The sequence below is a fragment of the Choloepus didactylus genome, chromosome 14, assembly GCF_015220235.1.
Source record: "Choloepus didactylus isolate mChoDid1 chromosome 14, mChoDid1.pri, whole genome shotgun sequence".
Taxonomy (NCBI): domain Eukaryota; kingdom Metazoa; phylum Chordata; class Mammalia; order Pilosa; family Megalonychidae; genus Choloepus; species Choloepus didactylus.
The window spans coordinates 50499487-50519200 of NC_051320.1; the positions used below are offsets into that span (position 1 = coordinate 50499487).

The 19714-nt window shown below is 39.3% G+C and overlaps 1 protein-coding gene and 1 long non-coding RNA gene across 5 annotated transcripts in view; one reads left to right on the forward strand and one right to left on the reverse strand.

Annotated features, from left to right (window-relative positions):
* LOC119509120 overlaps positions 1–12136 on the forward strand; it is a 50294-nt gene extending 38158 nt beyond the window's left edge. For 2 of the 3 annotated variants that reach the window (XR_005211628.1, XR_005211629.1), the window contains 2 exons: positions 4978–5052; positions 12000–12136. This is a non-coding gene — a long non-coding RNA (uncharacterized LOC119509120). Of the gene's footprint in view, positions 1–4977; positions 5053–10483; positions 10779–11999 lie in introns of those variants that run through there. The other variant, XR_005211630.1, reaches the window with a different exon arrangement.
* On the reverse strand, positions 1830–19081 carry TP53INP1 (tumor protein p53 inducible nuclear protein 1). 2 transcript variants are annotated; one of them, XM_037802978.1, is made up of 5 exons: positions 18868–19081; positions 11233–11492; positions 10277–10634; positions 7827–7864; positions 6566–6701 (listed from the first exon to the last, which is right to left on the reverse strand). In XM_037802978.1, exons 2-4 carry the CDS (start codon positions 11342–11344, stop codon positions 7843–7845), a joined length of 492 nt encoding a protein of 163 aa, XP_037658906.1. In that variant the 5' UTR covers positions 11345–11492; positions 18868–19081; the 3' UTR covers positions 6566–6701; positions 7827–7842. The 2 variants fall into 2 exon arrangements, with proteins under 2 accessions (XP_037658905.1, XP_037658906.1); XM_037802977.1 differs by lacking the exon at positions 7827–7864 and having other exon boundaries at positions 1830–6701.
* Between the last annotated feature and the right edge of the window lie 633 nt (positions 19082–19714).

The window sequence follows — 19714 nt, forward strand, 5'->3', positions numbered from 1 at the left end:
TCTTCAAAATGTCACTCTCAGTTGCTCTCCAAAATGTCACTCTTAGCTGCTCTGCGGTCCTTCTGTCTGTGAACTCCTTTATACAACTCCAGTGATCCGATTAACACCCACCCTGAATGGGCGGTGTAACACCTCCATGGAAACACTCAATGAAAGGATTTCAATCTAACACATACATCTGCCCCCACAAGATGGCATTAAAGAATATGGCTTTTTCTGGGGGACATAATAGATACAAACCAGCACACTTAGATTAGTTTTTTTCTTCCTCATTCCTTTCAGTGTACTATGTATTCATTTTGTAATAGTTGGGTTCATTTGTTTACTGTTTGTTTTCCATTTTGGGTCCCCTCCATCCATATCCTGGTTGATTTAAATTTTTTATTATGGAGGATATTGGAAGCATTACTGTGGTTCTAATAACCAAAGTTACACAAAAAAGGGATACTCATAGAAGTGTTGCTTCCGCCTCATCTCCACTAACCTGTTCTCATTCCTCTCCTTTCCAGTCCTTTTCCACCCACCTTCTCTAAGTAACCAGTCTCTTTAGTTTGTTTATTCTTCCCGTTGTTTCTTTTGCACAAATGAGCAAATACATGTGTGTTTTCTTATATTCCCTTCTTTCTTACAGGAAGGGTAGCCTACTATACATATCTTGCACTTTTCTTTTTCCACTTTTAAAAGGATGCCTTAGAAATCCCTCTAAATCAGTTCATAGAGCTCTTCCTCATTTTCTTAAAGCCACAGAGACCTCAAATATGTGGATGTACCATAATTTTTTCAACCATTTTCCTATTTATAAGTGTTTGTATTATCTCCAGTGTTCTGCAATTATAGACAATGCTGCAATGAATACCCTGTGGTCAGTACAAATTCAAAGCAAAGGAGCTATAGAATTTTCGGCTATACATCAAACTGTAAAACTTTGATGTGCCGATCTCCACGAGCCACCTTCACTTTTTGACTTCCCTAATTTTTGACTCCATGCAGTTATAGTTTTAGACTCCATGCAGTTATATCCATGCCCTTGAGACATGATCAAGCTGTTAAGATTCTCCTGTCGACTTATGTGTGGGTTTGGTAAACACTCTTCTCAGCAGCAACCATTCACCTGCCATTCCAGAGTGAGTTCTTTCTGCAGATAGCTAAGCCCCTCATTTCAAGTTGCTCCTTCCCAAGTGAACTTTGGTGACCTTGTTTCATCTTTGGAGTGGCCTCTTCTCTTCCCTGCCCCAAATATTTTCATCTCGGGACTCAGACGTAATAAAAAAAAACCCGTCTTGTGAGAGGTTACTGTTCTAGAATGCCAGTTTTCTCCAAGGACACATTCACATGAGTTATTCTTTATGCTTCCCATACAAGTATTCTAAATGGTTACTGGTCTATTTAAACTAGGGCTCCATAATAGGAGACAGTAACAGAGGGCATCAGGGAAGGCCATAATTGCCTTAAAATGTTTATGTAAGATTGTGTCTACATTTATCTGGAGAGAACCACCATTGAGATTCACCAAGCTAGCTTAAAAAAGGTTAAGAACCAGTATATTGGATTCTATTTTTGCTTTTTAGCATAGATTGGTTGGAGAAGAAGGTACTGGCTGGAGGTCACTTTCAAATTCATGTTCATATTTGGGGACATGCGTGATTATTCATTTTAGGTGAAAACTTTTAATATATTAATTTTACCCAAAAGTTTTTAAAAAGTATTTAAAGTGCTTATTAAACATACCTTTTGGAAAAATAAAACTGAATAGCAAAATTTTTAAGTAATTTGTAGCTAATTTTAAAACTAATTATAATAAAGAGAAAACAAAGAGAATCTGACAAATGTGAAGTTAAAAGACATTTTATTTACTGACAGATTAAAAACCATAACTTCCAGGTAGCCGAATCCAATTACAAAAAATTGGTGTTAATACACAATGTTTAAGCAACGCTACACTTATTTTTGGCAAAGTGCTGTACTGTTCAGTCTGTGTATAAAACTGACCATCTAGGAATCAATCAGTATAAAAATTTCTATAAAAAGAAGAAAAATTTAGACAGTGGCTCAAGAAAACAAGCTGCCATTTTGCATAGATTCATATACAGGATATATCTAACATAATGTCCCTTTTTTCCCCCTAATGTCCCTTTTGAGTTTTCAAGTTGTTGAAAAAAATGTGTCCAGAAACACATTAACAAGGCACATGGTACAATCTACAATACTATCCAGCTCCATAACGGATGCCCTGCCCTTGAAAAGTGTGTTCAGAATTTTACTTAAGAAAAAAACTAAAGCCACTTTTTTTTAATCATACACATGATTACTGATTAAAGTTCAAAATCTCTGGAGGAAAACACAACCAAAAAGCAAACAAAACCACTCATACACACCAAGCCTGGAAACACACACATCTAACCTCCCAAAGTACTGGACTGGAGTTTAGAAATCCACCTATATAAAGAACAAAATAGTAAAACTTTAGGTACATACGGAGCAAAATGAGGCATTTAACAATTACACAATTTTAAAAAACGTAAGAAAACTTGTCAATGAATAAAAAACATTATCCACTTACACTGCCTTTCTCTGAATAGTAACTTCTCCCACATAAAGGATACTGTTGCAAATAAAAAAAGATATTTATATGCTTTCCTGTACCTCTCTCCCCACTCAAACCACTTTAATTGGTATCAGATTTCAAATGAAATTGGTACATGGCAAGGCTGACACTGATCGTATGATGTAGATTTTCTAAGTAAAGAATTTTATATAAAATTTTAAGTATTACAATTAGCAGGTAGAGATGACATTTACAATATATCAATTAACATGACTGATGGCAGTGAAACAATCCATGATAGTAGCCCAAATTTTAAAAGAATTTAACCAGTATGTATGGGCCTAATAAAATAAAAAAGATAATTTTAGGGTAACATTACAAATACATATTAGTATCTCCCAGTACAAGGAGCAGTCTCTGAATTGATTATAAAAACAAAAATGAATATTTGAAAATGCCTTTATTCTCCACTAATCTAAATTTAAATGTCTGTCTTCCAGTTGGAGTTCTTCATTTTTATTGTTCATAACACAAAAAAAGAGGGTCATGAAGATACACTTCTTTGCTCTTTTCTCTTAAGAGCATGTAAAGGCAATATATTTCCTTGAGCAGGAAGAGAACTAGCAAAGAAACTCAGATTCAAGGAAGACAAAGATTACAAAGCAGAGTACTGTACAGATTTGAGAAGTAAGAAATAATAGGTAAGGCTGAAAGGCCCTCTCAAGTTTTAAGTAAACTCTTCTCACTAGTATGAAAGTATTGGTACAACAGAGAAGGTTTGTAAACAGAAACAGTTTGCTTGGAAAGTGGAAAAAAGTACAGGAAATTGATGTAAAAAAAAGGAAGCTCCCTGTATGAGACAGTCAAAAAATCCAATCACTTTGCATCTTCTGCAGAAAATCCTCCCTCCCCTCAAAAGCATATAAATGCAATGCCACAGAAGATAAACAGTGGATGGTTAATCTTCAACTTACAGTGCAGTATATAATTCAGTCAGTTAAGGAAGAAAAAGTAATAAACATAGAATTACATTATAAAATGTTTTATTAACAAAAACACAAACTTTGAGAAACATGGTGCATTACAAAAACTAAGAAGCTCCTTCACAAAACACTGCTTGTGTACACCATGTTTTCCAGACTTTTTCCAAGTAACATTCTATGTTATCAGTTTAGAAATAGTCATCGCTACTAAATTCAGAGGGGTCTTATTTTCTCACTGCTTGAATTTTAAGGAATATGAACTAAAGTACATTGTAAACCACTAATATTTACAACAGCAAAAATAATTATCAACTCATAATAAAATGCATTTTGGCCATGTTTCTAAGATACTTAACAGGTTAACATAATTCTGTGTTATTATTGGCCTTGTGTTTTGCATACAATAGATGACTTAAAAAAACATCTAATGACCAAGAACTTCAACTGAATTACGTAAACCATTTTCAATTCTTACACTGCCAATTTTAAACAAACTTTAGATAATGATACAGAAGCCACAGTATGATATTGCAGGATATCACACCTGGAAGAAAAATCCCAATGACTGAGATGAATATTTTTCCAGGTATGAAGTATATAAAACCAGGCCCAGATAAGGCAAACAGAAAGTCAATAACTAATAGAGATGTAATGTATTTATGGTATCTGAAAAAAATAGGACTAAAAAAAGACCACTGCAGTTTCATATATAAATCTCCTCATGCTGCCAAACAAATTCTCACGGCTAAACTTCCATAGCTCTTGAGGTACTAACAATTTGCATGTAATGTATGAATAGAAACCCCATGAATTCAGAGGCTTACATCCAGAAAACATTTAGCTGGTCTATTTTCAAGTTATGGAAGTATGGCCCTATAACTGACATGGTTGAAAACATACACACTTTCATGAAAACTCCTATCTCCCAACTCTGGTAAACACAAATAGTAACAAAATAACCTCTAGCTCAGTTCGACAAAATTTTACAGACTTGGTCCCTAATCAGAAAACAAATAAATAAAGGGGTAGTCAAAACGAAGGGGAATGAGGAAGGGAGGGGCATCTAGACTCTTGTTCTACAGACACATTCTTGGCACTTTATCTCAGCCAGTGGAAGAACAACCTAACCAATCTTAACTACACTATTTGACCTCTTACACTTCCAAGCACTCCAGTCTAGTCAAAAAAGAGCACAGCTCTTCCCTTAAAGAAAATAAACAAACAAAAAACTCTCCCATTGTTCCCTGCATCAAACTGTTTACAGGGTCATTGAAAAATATATACTTCATATAACTATTTTCTATTTTTTCTTGAAAACATTTTGTAGATGTGTACTATTTAATTAGGGTTGTAGAGAAATCATAAAATTAAGGTGTTTGACTATGAAGGTGTTACTACCGCTCTCTCAGTAAAATGTCCTCTTGATTGTATATGTTTATTTAATTTCAGGGGGAAGTCAGTGAGAATGTGGATGGCTCAGGAAAACCCATTACAACTACTAAAAAATAAAGTGACTGACTAGAGGTAAGGAAATAGATTTTCTCTGTGTTGGATTAACTGGCCCACGTGTGAATTGAACAAGGTCTCATTAGCACCAACACTGAAAAACGGTTGTGGCAGGAAAATTGCCACAGGTCCTCCACCCCCACCACTAGATTCAGTAGAGAGGCCCTCGGAATTTCACACAGGGTTCAGTTCTCTACAGCCCACACCCCCACTTCAAATCAAGATACAATCCTCACAACAACTCTGTGAGGGAGGTAATTATTACTCCCCTGTTGGTGGAAGAAACAGAGGCCAAAGTGGTTAAAGATTTGTCCAAAGCCTAAGTAAAACAAAGAAGGAGAACTCAAGGAAACTAACCTGTCACTCTTCATTTAGACACTATGAAAAGCTGTCACCAAATGTCCCCTCCTGCTCCCGACTATTCTTGCCACTTGGCAGGACAGGCTCCATGGCAGAGGATTTACCACTGTATCTGGAAATACAAAGCCTATCTCTTATCCCTTGGGCACAAATAAATGTAAAGTCACTCGAGTGCCTGGACGAGTACTTCTAAACAGCTGATGCGAGATGGTGTAGACAGAGCTGGCAGAAAAGAATTGAAACAACTTAAAAGACTGGACTAATGGGTTAATTATAGACATACATTTTTCCAAATAAAATTTCACAGGTCTAACTTAATCCCTCTGCGTGTAAGACAAGTGTTGTTGTCCCACGATGTCTCTGTACCCCGTCATATAGTCACATCAGAATTACTGAAAGCACTGTCAAAACTTAATGTACCTGAATTCCAAAGTGAACTGCATGATTAATCTGGAAAAAAAAACTAAAAAAAAAAAAAAACAAAACATACACACAGAAATATATCAAGTTTTCTTTCAAAAGAAAGTTAAGCCATAATTCCATTATATCCATGGCAACTATCACCTGTCAATGCTCATGTTAGTGTGAAAAAATGTATCATTATATACAGGAAAGATTATCAAGTACTGGTCAATAAAGTGTATGGCTGGCCCTGAGAATAAATTTTTGCTCACTCAAAAGATTAAGTAATACAAAACAAAATGAAATTGTAAGATGCCTATTCTCATACTTGGGAAGAATGTCTTTAAAATGCTGACTTTTTCATGTACACCTTAATAAATTTAAAGACATCCCCAAACACCCAACACTGTAAATGTATTGATATGTTTCCAAAAACATTCTGAAAAAAAATTATTTAAAAAGTGAATGTGAAGAGCAAGGCATTATGTGATACACAGCATGTAAATCTGGTTTTCAAGATAGTGTCTAAACACACCAATAAAACTATCTGATTGGTCATCAGTTGGCCTTAAAGAGAAAGCATCTTCTTGTACATACACACACATCCACATACACTGCACAAACCAAGAGAAACCAACCAACAAACTTGAAATTCTTAGTAATTGTACTGACGCGGGCAGGGCTGATGAACAACCCAGCCATTGTGCTTGACTTGCCGAGAGTAGCAATCCCTGGTAAGATTTTGGCGACGAAGGCTATTTCTGTTCAGAGACTGTCTTTCACTATGTTCTTTTATCCACTGGGAAGGGCGAAAGCTCTTGGGTTGTTCCAGAAAAGTTGTATGAGCAGCAAGAGCTGCAACATAGCAATGAATGTGCTGCCCTATTTCATTTTGAGCTCCCACTCTGAAATGGAAAAAAGTGGAAACAGTATTAAATAACAGATTATGTTATTAATGACACTGAAAAAGTTACTTAGCAACTCAATTTGCCACACTAGTTTGCTTATGGTTGAAACAGAGCTTAGGATCTCATGGCTAACAGACCAGTTTATTTTTTGTGACCACAATGACTGATAGTGGTGGAAGGGAGAAGCCAACTATTAATAGAAATATGCTGCATAATCCACAGTGGTTAATTAAGTAGGCTATATTCTTTAAAAAACACTATACACTCTGAGTGAATTTCAATTACATCACGCACACACGTGCGTGTGTAAGCTTTTCTGGGAGGGGAACTAATTACTAAGTGTCTACATTTGTCAAGAGAGTATTTTAATTCTCACCATAATCTTACATAAATATTTTAATTTCCAAATTTTACTGATGAGAGAACTAAGGCTCAGAAATGTTAAGGTCACAATTATTAACTGACTCAACCAGGATTCTAACACAGGTCTCACGCCAAAGACCATGGCTAGGAGGCAGGGTTACTACTGATGTGTTGTGCCTACAGCATCTTCAGTGATGTTTTCTGTCTATAACTAAAAGGTTCTAGGAAACAAGCTTTAAATCTATATTAATAGAAGTATGTATAAGGAAATTTTACTCATTTAACATTTTTCTAGTTAAGAAGCTACTGCTTTTTATAGAAGATAACTCAAAATTTTTTATTTATATCACAACAGGGCTCATTTTGGAACGGTATTTGCGTTTAGATTTTATAAAGACCCTTGAAAAACACATACTCTTAAATATGACTACAACAGTATTACTATTATATGTTTCTATATTAAGAGCTAAATCAAATAGGATTGGTCTAAACTATATTAACATATAACATAAAGAGTTTTAATATTTTTAAGGGTTATTTTACACAGGAAGGGCAGTTATATAATCTGCCTATAAACAACTGAAGAAAATATTATCTCTTAATATACTAATTTTTAAAATAGGCTTAAAGCAGGTCACATTAGAGGAAACTAATAAAAGTTAACATAAAGAAAGTGGCTTTTAAAAGGTGGACATTTTAAGTCCTTAGCCTCCTACACAAGCTACATACATCACGCAGTCTTAAAGTGAATATACTTACTCTGTGCCAGTGAGTCTTATAAGCAGCTTTTCCTGGCCCTACAAATGTTAAATGGTGAACTATTAAACCACTGGTCAGATTTAAAGTGTTATTTTAATCTTACTGAAAGGATGTGGTCAACTTTTCATTAACTATGGGTCATTAAAAACACATATATTACTTAAGATTTTCATGGCATGTAAACCTTCACAAAAATATTTAAAGGCTAAAATGCAATAAAACGCACACTCTGAAGCCCATCTGTAATTACAAAAAAAACTCATTTTATGGTAGTAACCCTGAGGATAGACAGGATGAAAGCAGTCTACTTTTGAAAAACATGATTTCTCTCCTGCTCAGAAAATATAGATGTTTATTACATAGCCATCCTCTTAATCTTGGTTAACACAATTTCTATTTTGGTTTAGTGGCCTTTCTTATAAGAATCTCAAATCCAAAAATAAGGAAGTTAAAAAATAAATTTACTTACTATTATAAAACTGTAATAGTTTGCAAGACTATTCTATGTGCAGGAAGAATTCATATAAAGTTCAGTGTGTATCTTTGATCCTTTATATATAGGAAAGTACATATTTGTTGAACTATCCTGTGTGTTATAACTACAACATATGAATGCAAAAACAAACAAGATACAAAGCATGAACAATCTCACTGCATCAAAACTACAAACACATAACCAGATGTGGGGCATGGTCCTGGACTACTGGTTACTGGTTTGAACAAACTAGATGAAATGTTCTTGGCTCTACTGGGGAAATCTGAGAGTAGTTTGAGTAGTAGATAAAGTGAAAATTTACTGAAACAAAAAAGTGGAGATCCTTGCCTAAAGAAGCAGATTATAAAATAGTATATACAGCATGATCTCATTTAGGTTAAATATATAGACAGAAAAAACAATCTGGAAGACTATGTCCTAAGGTGTTAACAGTCAGTCGTCTCTGGGTAGTGAAACTGACATTTCAATGTTTTTTAATTTTGCACATTTGCATTTTCTAATTCTCTTCAATGCACATGTACTGCTATAATAATACAAAGTTATTTTACAAAACTGCTGTAAATTATCTCTCACAACAAACAAAACACTTGAAACAATGAAAAGTCAATATAAAATGCTGGTAAGTTTAAAGTGAATATTAAACATACTAAATTCTTAAGTGGAATTCCTCAGAGGTGAGATCAGAATCAGGAGAGAAGAATTTTTTAAGAACTGAAAACAATTAATGTGAAGCAACCATAAAACAATTAAATCAATACCACCTCCAAAAACATTATACTTTAAATTTTTTCTTGGAATTCCTGAAACACTAATTTCAAGATAAGCTTGTAGCCCTGAATAAAATGCCAAGACAAGTTTCCTATCAAAGATCTGACCTGGCATCATGTAACTATACAAGCAAATGTTTATCCTCATAAAAGACTTCAGAGTACAGCAAACTCTGGTAAAGTTAACAAATCAATGAGTTGCTTGGGCCATGTTTGTATTTGAAAAATGGAAATACAAGTGGTCCTGTTTGTAGTCAGAGCCTATCCGAAAAGAGGCACAAATCACAGGAATATTCTGAATTGCTCTCAAGGATCCAATTCACCTGTACCCTTGACCTAAGAGAGCAAATTAAGTCAGTACCAGCATCCCCAAAATACTTTAACACCATAGGGAACATCTCAAAAAAGTATGTTATGGACTACCTAGACTGAGCAAATTATCAAAATCATAGTCTTTATGTCAGTGGGTAAGAGCAATCTTGACTATATTTACTGGTTACATCCTCTGGAAAAAGGCCACAAAATATCTATAGGTTTGTTTTGGAACATACTACTCTTCACTGACCAGGCACGTTCCCTGAAGGTTTCCAGGCCTCTAACCCATCTGCCGTTCAAAGAGCCTCTCGGACCACTTGGGTCCCCCATATAACAACAAAACATGGTTTGGATGTGAAATCTTTCCTCAGTAAGGCAGAAAACAACTCTGAACAAAATGTTTTGGCAAAACTGCCCTTTTACTTTACCCTTAACCTCTCATAGGTTTTCAAGGTTAAGCCCCATTTATGTGATCTAGTAAGGAATAACTGGAAGAAGATAAAGTTTTATTTTGAGACTCAGTATTCTAGTCAAATTGATACTTCAAATAATCCAGCCTGTATTTTGTCAAAGTTACATTCTAAGATACTTAACAGAATTTCCAGCCTTTTCTTTACATTCAGTAACAGAATATTATGAATGACATAGCTCTCTATTATATAGCTGGGGCTATGCTACAACTACATTTTACAAAATCCAAAATGAACACTTTTTTTTCATACCATCAACTACCTTGAGCACTGTGCACATGCTTTCATGGATCTCTAACAAAATTAGTGTTTTTTTACAACTTAGCTTTGAACTATAGTGGAATAAATAAAACACATGCTAAATAGACTGCCTGCGGAGAGAGTAAAGTACTTACAACGTACCTGGGACTAGTTGGGTTATGAAATTCGTCAGTCCCACAGTTGGCTTCACTGAGACCAGGGCAGGAGTTATGCACAGCATAAACAGACATGCTGGGATGTTCGATGAGAAGATCTTCCATAGGACTAGTTTCTACCTTGATAGTGGTTAATCCACCTGCAGTAAAACATGGGGGAGGGGTGATAAACCAGCTCTCCTCCATTGGACAGGACTCAAACTGAAGGAAGCAGGAATCGCTTGTATCAGCCAAGCACTCAAGAGATGCAGGTAAACAGGAAAAGACTGATGGGTGCTCTGTGGGCGACTCTTCACCGATGTCGTCATCATCGTCTTCCTCTGCTGAAAAACCAGTACACGTGTCTAGAACGTGGTCCATGTTGCATTCCAAAATGTGTTGATCAACAGTCCAGGGGAGGATGATTATCACATTGATCATCATGGAGCCACCCATCAAATTCAGAGCATAGAAAAAGAAGAGACAATACTGTTAGCTGATGCTTACATACCTCCTTTAGGTCAGAAACAAAACTATTTATATTCACTTAGCCACTCATATAATGATTAGAACATAATTTCTGAGCATCTAATGTGTGTGGTGTATTGTCTATATGGGGTAGATTATGCTGGCTTTGCAGCAATGGTTTAAAACTGTTTCTATACTGCTGTATAAACAAACAGTGAGCTTTATGGATTACTGCTTATCTAATAGCAGGGTTTCTTATTAATGTGCCTCTGATTTGATCAGGGTATAAGTGCTGCAAAACTGGAAAGTCTGATGCCCATCAGTTCACTGGCTGATCATCTTGCAAGGATGTTTCTCCAAATTTTCTTAAACAGATTCTTGTTTCATTTACTTTTAAGGCTTAAACCTTCTGAGCTATTGGTTTATTTATGCAAAACCTGAGGATGCCAATCTTTCCACTTTTACTATGAAGATTAAATGCTAAGAGTACCTTACCTATGAAGTCAACAAGAATCCATTCATCATCTTCTTTCTCACTAAATTCTGGTTCTTGATTGGAAGTAGTATTCACTTCACCCACAAACATTTTATTCAGCCTCTGGAACATTGTAAAGGCAAGATTGAGACTTGGGCTGGATGTCTTGATAGCTGAGATTTCAGAAATCTGTCTTCTGTAGTGCAATAGCACCAGCAGGAAACTAAAGTGCACACGGTGCGTATTCAACTTAGGTGAGTAGCAACACGAGTTATTATCCCTAAAATAAAACAGAAAAAGGCGGTGATTTCAAATCAGCATACGTTTATATAATGTGAGTATATTTTTAAAGCGTGCACACACACACACCCTTAAAACAACACATCTTACCCTACATTCTACAGCTATTCCTTTACTGCAGGAGTCAAATACAAGAAATGCAATGTCTTATTTACAAAACATTATGATTTGTGTACTCAAAGGCAGCCCGGAAATATCTTTCAACTTGGAATAAAAGAGAAAGAGTTGGTTCTATTTCACATCTGTGTTTTTATAATAAGGGATAAATTTGAATAATGTATTTCAAACTGCAATATTGCTCTTGTGTAATAACCTTCTTGCTATATGATATTTAACTGCCCAAAAATCTTAAAGGTACCCAGGAAAAGTATCCAGTAGCCACCATTAAATCAGGCCTCATCTTTCCCTGGCTCATTTCCCCTTCTGCCCTGTACTTTTATATATAATTTTAAGCATACCTAATTACATTTAAAATCTATAATTGCAGCATACTTTGACCTTCAAAACAATTCCTACAATGGCATGGAGAAATTTACACTGCAGAAAACTGAACTGGACAGTGAAAGGAACTGGAAACAACAGTCAACAGTGCAGTGGCTGAGAAGGTAGGTGCTGATGCCAGATTGCCTGGGTTCAGAGCCTGGCTCGGCTGTTTATTTGCCATATGAGTTAGGAAGTTATACTACCTCAGTTGGTGATAGTTCCTACCTCATGGAGTTATGCTGAATTCCGAGTAAGGAACTGCAGCTCTGCCTGATCTTATTTCAGAGTTCCAGATTTATATATCTATCTCCACCTGGCTACCTGATGGACATCTCAAATATAACATGTCCCAAAAAGAACTTTTAATTTTTTCCCACATACTTAACATACACACACACACACACACAACACCCTTCTTCTCCTTCTCAGTTAGCAACAGCAGTATCCAGAAGTTATTTAGGCCAAAAACCTAACAGCTATCATTGATTCCTTTTGTTCCCTACCACCATTGTCCCTGCTCCCCACACCAACCCCTTCATCCAAATTATCAGCAAATTTTGTTAACTCTAGCTACCCACATAGCTTGAATCCACCTACTTCTCTCCATGACTCTTACCAGTTTTAAACCAACCTGGTGTGTCTCCAGTTCTCCAACAATGTCTACTGAAAGGGTCACCCTGATCCTACTCTTGTTAAAATGAGATGATGTAGGCAACATACTTAGCAAGGTACAAAATGCTCAGTCAATGTCAACTATTCTTATTCTACAAATATTAACTGAGCACATAGTATGCATCAGGCATAGGGTTAGCACAGAGAAGCCCACATAAACAAGGTCTTCCCAAAGCAAGTTTAACAACCAAAGGGGTAAGTGCCTTGGAGGGAGAGGTATTGGAGAACCAACCTGGGTGGAGGTCATGGAAGGCCTCCTGGAATAAATGACTTTAATTTTGCATGGTTGAAAAGGTCAAGAATGGAGGAAGATGGATACAGAAATTTTGTTTGGTGTGGTGGAAAAGTTTTGGCAGTGGATGGTGGTGATGATAGCAAAATACTGTGAATGCAAATAATGCCACTGAACTGCACACTTAAAAATAGTTAAATTGCAACTTTTACAGTATATATATGTTACCACAATACAAAAATAAATTTAAATAAATAAATAAATGGTTGTATTTTAAGGGGGATGGAGAAAGAACACTAAGCGTTGAAAGCTTGCAGATGAATATAAAAATGTGGCACCTTCAGCTGGCTCAGGATTCAGATGGAGGGTTGTGAGAACAGGCTGGGGAGGTAAGCAGAGCTCAGATCCTGCAGGGCCTTGTAAACCAGAAGTGAAGAGGAGGGAGAAATCAAGGATGACCCAGATTTCCAGCTTGGCCAACCGAGGGAATGGTGGGGCCATTTGGCAGATAGGAATACTACAAAAGGTACAGGCTGATCATTTTGAACATGCTGAATTTGGGAAATCTGCAAGCCATGCAGCTGGAGATATCCGACTGGCAAATGAATATAGGACTTGGGAGTTCAGGAGCAAGCTCTCTGCTGGGGCTAGGTTTGGGAGTCGTCAACACAAAGGGAGTAACAGAAGCCCTAAGAGTGGATGAGATCACCCAAAGATGGTGAAAAGTGCCTAACTAAATGATACTTTTCTTCATTACAAGAATCAGCCTTGAATCCATAACTTTAGATTCTTGACATTTTACAATCAAAACAATAATCTTTAGATGTAAAACTAGTTAGGATCTGTAGCTGATGAGACTCCTGGCTAAATTCCTTGTGAGTAAATTAGGCCCCTACAATTGCTTGACACATTCCTATAAGAATAAAATAATTCAAATAAATGACATTTTAACACTTGTGTGGTCATACTTCATCCTCAGCTGTTAATTATCAAAAACAGGTAAACAGGAAGTTGTCACTTGCATAGTTTCAGTCTTCCTGAAACTCTTCTAGAAAGCAACATGGCCAAAGCATGAAGACTGGAGCTCTAGTGTGAGAATTTAAATTCAGCTTTAAGCTGCATGTAAGAGAAATCACAAGAAAACAGTTGTGTAATAAGTTTGTCTGACCTACTTTGGTGTGGTAGTTATATCCCAAAAGATGAGCTGCCATAAAATCTGATGTAAGTAAAGGTTTTTGAGTACACAAGCTAGAAGGAAAAAAAAAATATTTTCCCTAATTCTTTGAAATTATGGGGGCAGGTACTGGCTCCAAGTACAATTCTGTCTCTGTTCAATCAGTTGAGAGAGTAAGCCCAATTCTCCAGAGTATAGGAATGGATTCTGGTCCTGCAGCTAAGAAGCAGCAACTGCAGGGTGGGCAGTGGAAAATCCCACAGAAGAACCATTCCTCATCCTGAAAGAGTGCCTTTCCCCTACCTGTGATGCTGCTGGGTGAAGCACTGGACCCAGGCTGGGTAACTGGCAGCTATAAGGTAGAAAATACTGCTGGAGCCACTGCTGCTGGGTTCATAAATGCAAACCCCACCCTCCTACCCCCCACCCCTGGGTACAGCTTCAAACCTGTGTAAAAGAAGCCAGCATATGCCTGTAATATGCACAATATAACCAACTAGGCCACAGAAAACGATTCGCAAGAGCTTTCTACAGAGCAGTACAAGTTAGTCCTCTTGGTTTCTCAAAGCCAGATGCTGCTCCAGATGCCCCATGTCTCCTACAAGAGCAACCGACCTTGGATGAGCATCATGTTCAGAAGCCCAGCCAGCGAGGGAGGGAAGAGTGCACCCTTCACCTCACCTGAGTCACTGCTGGCATTTACATACCACACCTGTTAGGGCCCTGTGGATAGGACACAGAATGGAGTTGTGGGGAGGGGTGGGAAGAACCCTGGCCTGGGCACTACCAGACCAGGCATGTGGCTCTGGCTCTACCACAGGTGGCTGGAACTAAACAATTTAGCCCTTCTGAGCCTTGGTTTCATCATAGGAAAAATGAAGAGACTGTGTTGGCTTACCCCTTCACTCTCTTTCCCCACACATTTCTAGCACAATGAAGAGGCCAGGTATAACTAAGCAAAGCAAAGCTCCTCTGGCCCTGTTTTCTGTAGGTATCAGGAAGGACAAGGAGCTGTTGCAGAGACTCCAATACTCTAAAACTATGTTCGAATGAACACTTGAAATGTGACTAGTGGGACAAAGGAACGGAATTTTTAATTTTATTTAATTTTCATTAATTTAAATTTAGAAGCTGAGAACTGATTCAGTTTCTGGAAAACTGAAGTATGCTTGGAATAACTGGAGTATGTGAATCTACTTTTTCAACTGTAAATTTTATGATATCTAAATACAGCTCAAGTATTTCCAATGAAAATTTAGCATCTAATTGAGATGTGCTGGATTTCAAAAACTTAGTAGAAAAAAAAAAGAATGTAAAATATCTTATTAAAACTTTCATATTGATTACATGTTGAAACAATATTTTTGATATACTGGGTTAAATAAAACATCATTACAAGTAATTTCACCTGTTTCTTTTTACTTTTTTAATGTGGTCACTAGAAAATTTAAACATGCTATATATTTCCATTGGACTATGCTATTCTAGAAAAATCGCTCTAAAACCTTAATGGCCTTCTCCTACTGATGACCCAGGGACTGTCCCAGCCTTGTAACTGCCACTCTTGACACTGGCTCCTGCTCAGGAATGGAGACTCTGGATGGGGCTGATTCTAAGTAGAGCTAAAAGGTGAAGCAGAGGTCTAGTTGTCACCCCCTCATCACATGACCACTGGCTTTTTGATATTCACAACTCTAGGGCAATGAAAAAACTAAAGTGAAAATTACAGAGAAAGCATATGTCCCAGGAGGACAAATTTACAAAGATGGCTCTGGAATTTAGCAGAGAGGCAGAGGCAAAGAAGGCTAGTTGGGGCAGCACTGCTGTTCTTCCAGGCCCTTTGCAGCTTTCAGCTATAACCAACTTCAGCTGGCAGTCTCACCACAGTTGTAGAAAAGAGACCAAGTGTCTGGGCCCCAAACACTTCAAGAAGACAGCTCTACCCCTGTTCTGCTTGGCTCAAGATACCTCCACCCCTCCTTTAAAAAAAAAATGGTGTCTTTTTCATCATAAAATGAATAAAAACACATTATAGAAAGCCTAGAATATAAAGAAAACAATCACTTACTGTTCTACCACCTTGTAGTCATTGTTAGCATACTGGTGCATTTTCTTGTACACATAAGGTTCCTTTTTATCATAGTTGTACTGAAGTCTAGTGAATGCACAATTTTGTATCTTGCTTTGTTACATAACATTTTATCAAAGTTTTTCATATTATTACATGAGTAAAAATTCTTTGTGGGCAGAGAAAGGTGGCTGAGTATAGTATTTCTAGGCAAGAAGATTATAGTTGGAGAATTTTAAAAAGGAGTTGCTAATCTGGAAAAGCTTGTTAGTATAATTTACTTTCTCATTTTTGAGACAGGTAACCAACCAAGAGGCAGTGTGGTGCAGTAACTAAAGGTGGGCTCTGGTTAGTCTGATCGTTTTGAAATCTTGGTTCTGCTATTTGCAATCTGTATGAATTTAGAATATTTAGTAACTTCTTGGTGCCTCAGTTTTCTTATCAGTGAAATGGGGATGATAGTTATAACACCTACTTCATAGTGCCAAGGTGAAGAGTAATTTAGGTAGTAACAGAACAGTGCATGACACATAGCAAGCAGTAAGTAAACATCAACTGCAAGTTCATTAAAAGCCAGTTGTTTGACCACAGGCAAGTCACTTAGCATGTTTTGGTCTGAGTTTATTTGTCAGTAAAATGAGTTTCTTCATCTGTGAAATGTCTGTATAATTTGGGTTACAATTTACTAAGTGATTATTGTGTGTGACAGGCACTTGAGGTACTTACTTATGCCATTTTACTAATGAGGAAGCTGAGACTCAGAATTTAAGTAACTTGTTAAAAAATGACAGAGCCCGTGAGGAGTGGGATTAGAGCACAAATGAGGGGGTGGAGCTGAGGTTAGAGCACAAATTTGCCTGCTTCTCCCTACCCATGCCCTCTCAGGCTCCTTCCAGCCTCAACTCTGGTTCTATGAATATCAGAGAACAGCACCTTCCAGTTTGTTTTAGCTGCCAGTAGGCGGCTCCAAAAAACAACATTTTTAAATTAAAAAAAAAAAAAAAACCCTGCAACTTTGATGATCTAACTTCTAAATATGTGTACAGTTGTTTTCAGAATATCGGATGACTAAACTAACACATCATCATTAAAGAGCAGCCTCCAAATGATCATCTCTTTATGGTCCATCCTCTCCCACTAGTTTAGAACAAATAAATATGCTAATTCAGATAACTTAAAATTGATACTGAGCTGCAGAAAAACCAAGCCAAGAAAGTTGGTTTTGCTTGTTCCACTTCTACCCAGTCTTTTCAGTTAGCTAGCTGTAAGGGAGGTTATTGCTCCAGGGAGCCACCACTCCCTGCCCTGAAGGTTTAATGACAGTGAACAAAGATAGCAGTAAGTGGAAATTCATAGCTCTTTAACTTTGAATTTTGAAAGCAGTACCATTCCCAAGAGAAATACTAGGGGAGCAAATCCGCAGAAAAGATAGGATGAGAAAACAAGAGCCCTTGTCATAGAAGTAAAGTCCTGGTTCCAGTTCAAAATTATAGTGGCTGTGACTTGAAATCAAAAGCTTCCCAGTGCTTTTTAACATATGCAAAAATAAAAATGTATTCCAATTACCAAGCAAGTAATTTCAGGATCTTGGGGCACTCATGCTGAAACGACCCCACCAGTCACTTTTCCACCCCTTTTGTGGAAAACTACTCTGCATTCTGGAAAGGTTCTTTAAGCTACTGCTGACCCCGTCCTTGGGAGTCAGAGATGCAAATGGTTCTTCCTTAATCTAAGATAATGGGTAGATGTAATTAGGAAATAAAATAAAAACGAAAAATTCTTTGAAATTGGAAACACCATTTCCCCTACATTGGCTATGTGGCCTTGAGTAATCTCTCTGTGCCTCGGGTCTCCAATCCATCAGATGATGAGGCCTACTTTATAGGGTTATTGTGAGGATCACTGGGTTCCCGCTCAGTATAGTATATGGCATTCTGTAAGCCTGAGTGATCAAAATGATTATGATTTTCATTATGACCGGCAAGGAAAGTTCTGCTTCACAACCTCAAATAGTGATGTTCAAGATTAAGTTGGGACAAGGAACATGGAATAGTGAAGGGGACATTTTGGCAGTGGCCGGTCGTCAGGCAACAGAGCAAGTTTCCTAAAGCAGCAGAGCCGACTGTGCTGTGGGGCGCGACCCTGCACTAAGAAGTCAAATAGAGGAGACGAGCACGGGGCTTGGGGTCGGACGGTGGTCGGACCGCGCGTCCAAACGCCGCCGCCTCTGAGGGATGCGTCCTGGGGCGGTGGCCACGCTGGCTCCTCCCCGAGCCAGAAACCCCCGACGCCAAGTCTTGACCTGGCAGCCCCAGTCCAACGGCCGAGTGCCGGAGAAAGAGGAGTGGAGGGGAGAGTGAGGGGGAGAGAGAACAGGAGGTCCCGCCGCGACCAAGAAAACAGACCATGCTCGGGGGCGGAGGCAGAAACTCAACACCCAACTGCCGCCCAGAGCTGGGATTCAGCTCGGCCGGTGCCTGCCGGACGCCTCCGCCCGCACCCCCGGCGCCGGCTGCGGTCCGCCGAAGGGGTGGGGGCCCTGCCCGACGGCAGCGGGGAAGACAGGAAGCGAGAGGTTCGGGGAGCGCGCAGACAGCCCCTCGCGGGCCGCCCCGAGGGCAGGACGCGCGGCCGCACCAGGTCCGGACCCGGGCAGCGCGGGAACCCGGCAGCGCAGGGCGAGCGGGAGCGAGGCGCCGGGTATATTCGGCCCCGTCTGCACTTACGTGGGTCCGACTTGCAAACCCGACTGTGCAGCGCAAAAGCGGACGGCTCCTTCCGAGGGGGAAGCACGCACACAGGCGTGGGGCTGCTGAGGTAGCTGCGGCTGGGCGGGCTGCGCCCTCGCTCAGGCTCCCCGGACGGCGGGCGCGGGGTCAACTCCAGCCCTCCTGTTGCTGCGCCGCTAGCCGCCGCCGGGCCGTCTCGCTCCTTTTGTTGTTGTGCAGCGCTCGGAACAGCTGATCCGCCGCCCCGCCCCGGGGCCGCGCCAGACCCGGCCGCACCAATCGGCCACGCGGGGGCCCCGGGGCCGCCCTGCGAGAGGTTGTCACTAACGCACGTGACCTGGCGCCGAGTCAGGCGACGCTCTCAAGTTAGAAACAAGCCCGGGCAACAAAACCCGGGAGCTGAGAGAAGAGAGGCGCGAGCTGGAGGGGGCAGTGAAGAGGGTGTAGAGGTGGAGCGACTGGGGAAAGGAGCGGGCGGGTGGTGGTGGGGAGGGATGGGCAACCGGAATGGGAACCGGCAGGAGCGAGGCAGGAAGACTGGAGTGTGAGGAAGGATGGGAGGAGTGAGGGGAAGAGCAGGAAAAAGAGCCCCGACTCTAGTGGGTCCCTTGGCCTAGTGAGGGGCCGAGGCACAAACGGACACAAAATTTGTTTTCTTGTGAGAGGACATTGAGAAAGATGGAGGCAAAAGACCGCCAAGAGCCGCATTCTGGCAAGTGTATGGGGAAACCTGTGGACGTGGTGCTGGGAGGCAGGCCCTCTTCTTGGAAAGCAAAGTCTGAGCTCCAGACATGGGGATGCTGGCCCACCCCACCTCCTTATTAAGACAAGGAGACAGGCCTAC